Source organism: Phalacrocorax aristotelis, chromosome 1 (assembly GCF_949628215.1).
Source record: "Phalacrocorax aristotelis chromosome 1, bGulAri2.1, whole genome shotgun sequence".
Taxonomy (NCBI): Eukaryota; Metazoa; Chordata; class Aves; order Suliformes; family Phalacrocoracidae; genus Phalacrocorax; species Phalacrocorax aristotelis.
In genome coordinates this window covers 194,423,116-194,433,234 of record NC_134276.1, presented here as the reverse complement: position 1 = coordinate 194,433,234, position 10,119 = coordinate 194,423,116, and the positions used below count along the sequence as shown (strand labels likewise).

Here is a 10,119-nt window from a genome sequence, read left to right as displayed (position 1 = left end):
AACTTCGTATAAGTAATACAAAGTACACTAAGACACTACCAGTGATGTTTCCAGTTTTTAGAAACTCTTTGATAGTTACCACAAGTCCAGTGTGAAAGCAAGGGACATCAGGTACAGGAATTATGCGGAAGACATACCATGGCTTTTGTTTATCCAAAATCAAATAACCAAAATCAAAGCTGCAGTGAAGAAACTATGTTTTTACGGAGGTGATCAAAACCACCTGGCTTCTTTTGTGCTGGACAGTCTGCTACATATATATCTTTTATTCATTATTCTGCTTGGAACATTGATAGCAGAAACAGCTTTGACTTGTGGACACAACACCATAACTGCGATGAGAAAATTGTCACTTCCTCTTGATAACTTGTTGTCCAAAAGCAATAAAACATTATTTCTCCATGTTAAATCTAAAGCCTTTACCTATTTTTCTGCACGTCTGTTACAACTGACAACCTGCAAATTCAAAGGCAGCGGATATAATATCTGTTTTTTGCTAAATTTAGGCATTAACTTTTCATAAAGGGCCACTATATTGAAATCCCTGGTATATCCATTAGTGAGGCAGGTTGTATCTGTGGGAGGTAGTGATTTATTTATGCAGATCATGCCTAGCTTTAGGAAGACTTTTTTAATCTGTTCATGCCAGCAGCCACTTTTCACCCATCAGAAGTCCAGCTGTCCATTAAGCATCTGACATAATAATCTGGAAAGGATATTTTATCAAATGAACTACAGTTAATTGCTTCTAAATGCTTAAACTGACTATACACTGGACTCTCAATATGAAACTGGGAGTGGTTTTCTTCTGAGGTATCTCTGCTACTTTAACATTGCTTTTGGCAATGAAATAACATTAAGCAAACAGTCTTAGTTCCATCAGCAGACTGGATCAAAAAGCTGGTCCTGAGACTGGGGATCAGGGGCACTGAAGTGAAGAAAGGGAGCCCCAGGTTCCCAGCATCACTGCATCTTGCAGCCTAAACTGCTGAGTGTTCCTAAGGAATAAACTGGTTTCCACCAAAGAGACTGCTCAGTAAATATTCAGGCATAGGGGAAGTCCCACACTCACAGGCTTTTGTCCAAATGGCATGGACAGCCCTATCCTGTTGCTAGGGCTGGCTGGGCAGAGAAACTAGGACTGCTGACCAGTGGTGGTAGGGAGTGCAGAGACAGATCAGATGAGTGGGGAAAAGCCAACATGGCTTCACTAAGGGCAGACCATGCTTAAGAAATCTGGTGGCTTTCTATGGCAAAATGACTTGCCTGGTTGACATGGGGCGGGCGATGGACATTGTCTACGTGGACTTCTCCAAGGCCTTTGATACAGTCCCCCCCAGTCTCCTCCTGGAGAAATGAATGCGTTATGACCTAGACAAGTGGTCTGTGCAGTGGGTGGGGAATTGGCTGACAGGCCGCACCCAAAGGGTGGTGGTAAATTGCTCTTTTTCAAAGTGGCAACCTGTCACAAGTGGGGTCCCCCAGCGATCGATATTGGGCCCAATGTTATTCAACATCTTTATAAGTGATCTGGATAATGGGATCAAGCGTAGCCTGATGAAGTTTGCTGATGACACCAAGTCGAGTGGGGAAGTACACACTCCAGAAGAGAGAGCAACTCTGCAGGAAGATCTGGATAGGCTGGAGGAGTGGGCCAGCAAGAACCTTATGAAGTTCAACAAGGAGAAGTGTAAGATCATGCACCTGGGAAAACATAATCTGGGAGTGCAGCACAGACTGGGATCCACCTGGCTGGAGAGCAGCTCTGTGGAAAGGCACCTGGGGGTCCTGGTGGACGGGAAGCTCAACATGAGCGAACAGTGTGCTGCTGCGGCCAAGGAGGCCAGCAGGATGCTGGGTTGCATCAAAACGGGCATCACCAGCAGAGAGAAGGAAGACATTACCCCACTCTACTCAGCACTTGCAGGCCACACCTGGAGTACTGTGTACAGTTCTGGTCCCCTCTATACATAAAGGATGTGGACAGGCTGGAAGGGGTCCAGAGAAGGGCCACCAATACGATCAAAGGACTGGGAAGCCTGCCATATGAGGATAGGCTGGGAGAACAGGGTTTGTTCAGCCTTGAGAAAAGGAGGCTTAGAGGGGATCTCATCACCGTGTACCAGTACTTCAGGGACAGTTACAAAGATGGAGACTCCCTTTTTACAAGGCGTCCCATGGAGAGGACAAGGGGGAATGGACACAAGTTGGTCTTGGGGAGATTCCAATTGGACACCAGAGGGAAATTTTTCACTGTGAGGACAGTCAACCATTGGAATAATCTCCCCAGGGAAGTGGTTGGCTCGGCCACATTGGACACCTTCAAGAGTTTTCTGGACAGGGTGTTGGGCCATCTTGTCTATACTGTGCTCTTCCTAGAAAGGTTGGACTAGATGATCCCTGAGGTCCCTTCCAACCTGGGATTCTGTGATTCTGTGAGTTGTTGGCCAGACAAAACAACTGAAAGCCAAGGAAGGGACATCTGAAATAAGGGGAAAGGCTTGGGGGAAGAAGAGGAGAAGAAGGAAGGATAAAGCACTCCAGGTCAAATTTTAAATAATGAAGCTGTAATATTTGAAGTCAACATTTACATTAAAGTTAGAACCCTTTGAAGAGTTATGAATAATTAAAATAAAAACCACAGCGTCCCTGTAGAGATTGTGAAAAGTGGAGAAACATTACGTTAATCTGATAAATTTTATGCTGTAGAGTTCCACTGATCTAATGTTAAGCCAAATATTTTTAAAAGATAATTTTCACATGGAATGAAATTAATTACTGCATAGAGCATCAAACCTGTTGACCGAGACTCAATGAAATACAGGTTGAGATGTATTTAACTGCCTTAACTTGAAGTATTCAAAACAGCATTACCAACAACTTTTTTTTTTTAAATATAACTCTCTAAAATGTAAACTGTATAAAAAAAAAGTTCCTTATTCTGGATTATCCTTTCATATGGTAAAATCAGTATATACACACCAGTATACCTTTGGCACAAACAGTTTATAGAACTAAACTGAAGAAATACATTCAAGCTGAAGTGTCACCTATGGAATAGAAAAGGTTTCCTCATACAGATAAGACCACAGAGTTGCAGCTGGTTTATGCCTTTCAGGAATGATTTCTTTGTGTAAATAAAACCTAGAATTTCAAACACAACCAGGGAAAAGAATATTCTCACTTTTGTGGGTCATTTATATTAAGGTTCTCAAAATTAGAATTAAACAAAACAGAGTAAACATCCTTATCTTATAGGATGAAGAACTGCTGAAAATACGAGTCTCATTTGCTTCTAAATCATATCCAGTGGCAGCTGTGACAGTGCTATGTTCTGCCATTGTTATACTGAGTATATTATTTCCAAAGGTAGATTGAAAATCTTCTATTTCAGGATGTGTAGATAATGTCACGTTACTCTGAGAGGTGAATGAAAATGGAGTTCTGTTAGACAGGACCTTTTCTTCAGAGGCTTCTATATTAGAAAATGAATTTGAGGATATGTGAATACAAATATCTTCTGAAATGCAAGCATGGAGGTAATGGATGTCATTTATATCGACTCTAGGTTCACAACTGTGCCCTGCATAACAGTGGCAATCAAATTTTTCTATGAATGTTTGCAGATCCTGAGACGCTGGTTGCCCTTGCAGAGTGTATTTTCCATCCTTTGTCATCTGAATGACAATATTCTGAGGGTTCAAGTGAAGATAGTCATTGGAATTCCATTTTTTCCGTGCACAAGCACCAGAGTCTTGGCATAACACTTGGCTACAGATTCTGGCTGCCATCGTGACATTGATGAGGTATGGGGTCAAAGTCCTCCTAAGGTAGTTGTCCAGAGTCCTACAGGTGTTCTGTGAAAAGACCATCATATCTGCAGTATTTAGGATGGAAACTATTAAAATACTGTCATTCTAATAACGGTACTGTAGTGGATAGCTATGAATGTTTCTCCTGAGGTTTTGATAATGGTTATAACTGGTTGTTGGAAGCAAGTTTATCTGAGAAGTTGCTATATAGTTCAAGGATCACAGCCAATTTATGTTGGGTGGTTGCGGGAGATGTTATGAAAAGCATTTATGTCAGAAAGCAAACAACTTTTAAACTTCCATTTTATCTGTATGTTTCATGTAGCATTTTGAATCAGATGCATTTAAAGACGATACATGAAGGATCAAAGTTCCTTTTTATGTATTGAATGGTTTGAATGGATCTTGAAAAAAATCTTGCTTCTCCAGCCTGAACAAACAATTTTTCTATCAATCATCTCTGTAAGACTTCTCAATTTTCCCCTGACCTGAATAGCTAGGCTGCAGGAGTAGGGAGCTTTCACAGCATTTTTGAATGGAAGGCATTTTGGGAGGATGGACAAATGGAAGGTATGCCAAGAGAATTGATCATTCTAATTGATCATGAAGTTGGCATATATTCTATGTGTGCTTGGCACAGATTAATAACCAGAGGCTTTGCAAGCTCCTTCTTCTGATACTATGTCTCCTTAGGGCATGTGCCTAATAACCACACATGGATACAGCTAATATTTACACCCATGGACATCACTTCAGTGAATCTGAGGTATATGTAGGTTTTTTGTTTTTCTTTTAGGTATATATAAAAACCCTGCCTGTAAATTTTGGTTGATGCAATTCTTGCAGAAGTGAGGCTCACAGTAATATTTCATTGCTGAAAGGCTACTAACTGTGATTAGTGAACTCTGATTAGTTCACAAATATATAGTCTGACTGGGCTGTGGAAAATTCTGTTTGCTCACACAAATCTCAAAATTCAAGCAAGAAAAATTGTTGCTCCTGTATGTTCTGGTATTTGGGGCAATGGGCAAAAACGCTTCAGGTGCGACTGATATGCTTTCTTAAAGGCAGGCACATACAAAAAAGAGTCAAAGTGGGATGCTTCTGGGAATTTGACCCTTCCAGAGCTGTGGAGGTTTATTTGGCCATGCTTTCTGTGACAGGAGGCCCAACGGTGCTGAAGAGTTTTAGTTCTTTGCTCTTAGAAGGCTTCAGAAGAGTCTTCCCGCATAGCAGTTTATTGTATCTAACTTGCCAGAGTATGAAGGAGCTACTTCAAAAGATTTATTCGAACATCCTTATAACACTGTTTCCCAAACTATGTATTTGACCTTCCTAAAACAAATTGGATTTTTTTTTCCTCTTCTGACTCATATCTTTCTTACAATGAAATTAATCAAAGTACTACTTAGAACACAAAGAACAGGCTACAGCTGAAATTTCACAGACTGACGCCTCCTAGTGCTTTACATATTATTGCTAAGTGCACCACTTTAAAAAGCAGAAGGGTCTTTTAAAAATTGTTCTGGGCAAGCACAAGTAATTTTTTCTGTACCTCATGACTGGAATGTAATGAAGATATAGGAATTCTTTCCTTAAATTAACTAAACAGGTGCTAACTTGCCTACAGTTATCGTGGTAGCTCGTCCCGTTACTCAGAGCCAACACTCGTATTTTAAAAGATTGAACTGTTATTCTGTGTAGTCAATGACAATATTCATAAGCCTCAAATGTACATGTTTCTTAACTAGAGAAGACTGCTGTTAATATGGAATTATAATTTTAAAAGTAGAAGATATGATGTAAGTAATCATGATGCTTTATATCCTTTTCACTTTATTGCTTTTTTAAAATGTCATATAATAATTAATCTGGCATACCTTATTTTGTGTTAAATTCATATCACCCCAGATCACAATTCCAGAAACACCCAGTGCAGCAGATTCTCCAATGGTGTTTACCAAGTCATCCTGAGAGGAAATGTGCAAAGAATCATACTAATGTCAGTAAGCTATAACATGAGGGCATAAGGTGTAATACATATCTAGTAAATTACATATCCAAAATAACTACTTTGAAGACAGCAAGCAATTATACACAACGCAAACACTCTGCTCCCAATTACACCATTTTATTCTAGGATTGGGTTGTACAGGTGATGCCAGAAAATGTTGCCAACTATATCCAATTTATAAATGTCATCTGGTTAGAAAAACAAGGCTGTAAAACTGAGCCAGTGGTTAGGCATATGACATACACTCCTCCAAGCATTTATTTTGCTGCGTTGCCTCCTAGCTGCTCAGAGTTGGTAGTGACTGGTTTCAGTAATGCTGCCTGAAACAGAGGCTGGAAAGCATAGCTTTTTTTTAAAAAAAACTTAATTTCAGTTACCAGAAAGTGCTAAAGCAGAAAAGTAGCAAGAGAAAGAGCTTTCACCAACAGGAATCTCTTTTCTCCAGAGAATGGCTCTGGCCTTTTAGAGATTGATTTGGGAAATTTGTTTCTGTTCAGTTCTCCTTTTAGGGTCAGCTATTAGCCCAGCCCTAACAAAATCTTAAAGCCCATCTGAGATGGGAGAGGACTATGGGTAGAAAAAGAATAAGGGAAGAACAACTTACTGTAGGGCACAACACATGAAAAGGAAGAATGTAAGGATTACAGGATTTAAATTATTAACTAGGAGCCCAGCAAGGACCCTGGCAGCACCCCTTGCTCCCTGAGAGCTGCAGGGCAATGCCTGGTGGTGCCCTATCCAGGGTGTGAGAGGACACCAGACACAGTGCAGTCACCAGGACCACAACCTCTAACTTCCCCTTCCTCATGGCCTGGATGATGAGGAAGAGATTCCCCAGACTGGTGGTATCTCTGACAGCGTGGGTGTATATATAAACGTGAAGGGAAGAGTGTGGCCAGAACTGCAATAAGATGATTAGATCTTAATCAGACCCTAACCTTGACTAGCCCGTGAGATGCTGAAATACCATTTGGAAAGCTACTTGTGTACAACTAGACAGAAATTTCTCACAATTTTTTAAACCCTTTTTTAAGGAAAGAAAGAATCCCTTCTAATGTTTTTTCTTATAACCTAAAAAGCAGACATTAGTCTAGCCCAGTTTTACTTTTTCTCTTTGGAATAAGTTACTCAAATTTCTTTCCTCTGACTTAATATACTAATATGTTTTCTAGCTATGTAATATTTTGCTACATGTAGGAACTACTCAGAGAATAAAACACTGTTTGATAAATATCATGAGGAAGGTTTGAAAGTAGACTTCTTATGGTTCTGTTTGATCAAATTTCTTTGGCAGATTAATTTTTTATACAAAATCTATGCATCTCTCTTCTGATATGAGTTAGCATATTTGCTAAGTACGTGTCACCTGGTAATTTATTTCCACTTAAATCTGAAATATTTCAGGTCTAGCTCCACTCACCTGGGAGAGATATTCCTCATAGACATCTGTGAATACTGGACGTGTATATACAAAAACTGGAAGGGGATGAGTAGAATTAGACACATACGAAATTCTAATGGCTTCTTGAACTCTGTTGCGAACAAAGAGTTGGGCATTTCTGGAGGATCTTAAGGCTGTCTCTAGATAGACAGATGGATAAAGTGCTGTGCTTTCCTCCCACAACCAGTTAAGCTCATTATTTCTTTCTATTTCAATATCTAAACAGGTTCCTGTATAATTATGTGGGTTTTGTTTGTAATCATAGTTATAACAGTCTGGATAAAGGTAATATCCCCACAGACGATTTGGCTTCATTTCTATGCCCAGCTTTAAGGATTCCAACATAATTGATTTTGCTGCAGCTTCAAATTCCATTTTAGCTATAGTCCTGGCTTCGGCTTCTGATAGACTGAGGTCTCTCTGCTGAACCAGTTCAATGGATTCCTGTCTATAAATGTCTTTTGATCCCCAGTTTCTTATCCACACGGGTCGCCAGTTTTCCCAGTCAATGACAGCCAATCCAAACTGTTCATCTGAAGGAATATAGAACTGGATGTCCTCTTTGGCTTTTTTTAAATGTATCTCCAGCAGCGAGAGTTGTGGGAGCCCTCCATTGAATGCCTCTCCTGTGACTTCATTTTTGTAAGGATAGTAACCAAGCCTGTCTGGATAGAAGAGAGTGATGTTTTGCCCAATGGATGTCTTCAGTGTGCTTCCAATGAAAGAAAAAATTTTCATGTCCAGCTGCACTCCAGTCCTTTCAGTACAAAGTTCTGTAGGAGCATTCCAGATGGAAAGGAAAGGTGAATTAGAAAGAAGTGGACGAGCTCTTACGTTCAGAGAAGAGCAGCAAGAGACTAGAAGAGTGGCAAACACCATACCGGATGCTATAGGATACATACAGGTAATACAGATACCAAAATTTTGTATTTGTGTTAGAGTTTCCATTGTAGCATGTGCAGTGACATTAGGTGCTTCTGATCAGACAAAAATTAAATGCTCTGTGGGTGTTCAGAAGGTTGGTAGTCTGTCAAAAGCTTTTCCATAAAATATATTTCTTCAGATTAAAACCTATTAAGCAATATTCCCTAGGTGAAAGAGAGTGGTGTCCTTTACATGAGGCTCTCTGTCGTTTCAGACTGAAGGAAGCCTTTCAAAAACTTCTGAGACCTAATGGAGAAAAAGAAACAAATGTAGATAAAGTAAGAGATGATAAATATTTCATTTCTAGCCAGGCAAGAAAACAGGATTTGTGATTTTGAATACATTGTAGTCTGAATAAAACTCCCCTTTGAAGGAAAAGCACAATGTACAATCATAGAGAAAATAAACTCTCTTTATATAAAATTGTATGTATATAAAAAGTAGATATAAAACTGACTGTGGAATGGTATCCAGTGAGTCATGGATCAGAATGAGTATGCTCAGTAGTAGTCCTGATTGCGCCAGTGACTGATGTCTGTAAACGTGAGGAGTCTCACGATGTCTTTTCTTAATCAACAGTAATCTTGTGTATATATATGTAATATTTCTCACCTATCTCAAAATAAAGTTCTAGGTCTTTCACTAATTTTACAGAGCACTTAAGAGAAAATACAAGATAACACAGACCTGGAACCTGGACTGTTTTACACATGCAGGAAAACAATCAATGTACACTCATTTAACTCAGTGAGGTATCTGAAATATAGGCACTCTTTCTTCTGTCCAGAGCTCCTTTAAACAGTTCAAAAGCTGTGTATCATCTCACTATATGGCCATCTGTATGTTACTTGAGGCCTTTTGAGATCTACAGATTAAGTCACCCCAAGTCCAAGTGTGCCCAGGAGCGTAATTCATTAGGAAAGCTGAGGTTGTCCACACACCCACAGTGAGCAGTCACACTTTTATTCGAGAACATAGTGGTAGGGGTGGTAGTCATGGTGCAGTCAGCAACTTTTGCATAGCAGCCCAATAGCTGAAACATTCCTTTGTGCAGTAACTCACCTGAATCCACTTCCCTCCTGATTTTGAAATGGTTCAAACCTGGATCTGTCACTTTCCTCAGCAGAGGTAGAGACCTCATGATGAGTCCACAGAGTACCTGAGGAGTATGTAAGAGTGTGCAGGAAAATATAGGAGTCACCATGAAGTGGGCCACAGGGTGGCTGGAAATTTAAAATCTCTGAGGACAGATTAAAAAAAGCAAACAAGATTTTGGTTTGCATTTACTGATTTCAGCTAGGAGCAGAAGCCACAAATCTCTGGTCCCTATACCTTGAATTATCTCTGGCTGTTTATCTTTTCTGTGACTACTTAGTGTAAAATCTGTAAGCATTGTGGGCACAGAATCATAACCTCTCTTCACCCAACAGTGGATACAGACAACAGGTTGCAGTTATTATCCATTTGCATTTTTTTCATCATCCCTCTGGCTGCATGATTTTTCTTTGATCTGTTTCAATAAAATGGCAGAACACCTGCATCCATCAAATTGTCGCATACCCAGAAAACCTTGGCAGTATAATGAGAGGTTAACGGAGACTTGAACCTTCCTAAATCCAGCCTCAAGCCAGGTTCACAGCAGGGATAGTAGTAGTAGTACAATGAGATTTCCTGTGTGTTCACTGAGTTTGACCACATCTGAATCTACTGAAAACTCCAGGTGAAATCTAGACCTTTGAGGGACCAAAATAATGAAAGAACTTATGTCAACAAATGGTCTAGATCCTGCCTCTGGTCACAGACGTAACACTGCCTAGAGATGATTCTGAAATTCTTCATTTGAGAGTAGCTTACCTCTTCTGAGGACTAGAAGGAAATCAACGACAAACGGAAAAGTTGTACAGAAGGAGGAGATCTCTAGGAGTCAA

General features: G+C 39.9%; 1 protein-coding gene across 1 annotated transcript; it reads right to left on the bottom strand.

The window, feature by feature from the left end:
* Window positions 1-2,389: 2,389 nt before the first annotated feature.
* On the bottom strand, window positions 2,390-8,566 carry SPAM1 (sperm adhesion molecule 1). The gene is made up of 3 exons (XM_075081206.1): window positions 7,247-8,566; window positions 5,693-5,782; window positions 2,390-3,857 (listed from the first exon to the last, which is right to left on the bottom strand). The coding sequence occupies exons 1-3, from the start codon at window positions 8,213-8,215 to the stop codon at window positions 3,198-3,200; spliced, it is 1,719 nt and encodes a 572-aa protein (XP_074937307.1). The 5' UTR covers window positions 8,216-8,566; the 3' UTR covers window positions 2,390-3,197.
* Between the last annotated feature and the right edge of the window lie 1,553 nt (window positions 8,567-10,119).

Bases quoted from the DNA above. Each gene is read 5' to 3' on its own strand.
- SPAM1 (XM_075081206.1), bottom strand. From the start codon at position 8,215: ATGGAAACTCTAACACAAATACAAAATTTTGGTATCTGTATTACCTGT. The intron at 5,783-7,246 runs GTGAGTGGAGCT...ATTTCCTCTCAG, and splicing joins ATGAGGAATATCTCTCCCAG to GATGACTTGGTAAACACCAT. The intron at 3,858-5,692 runs GTATGCCAGATT...GTCTTTTCACAG, and splicing joins TGAATTTAACACAAAATAAG to AACACCTGTAGGACTCTGGA.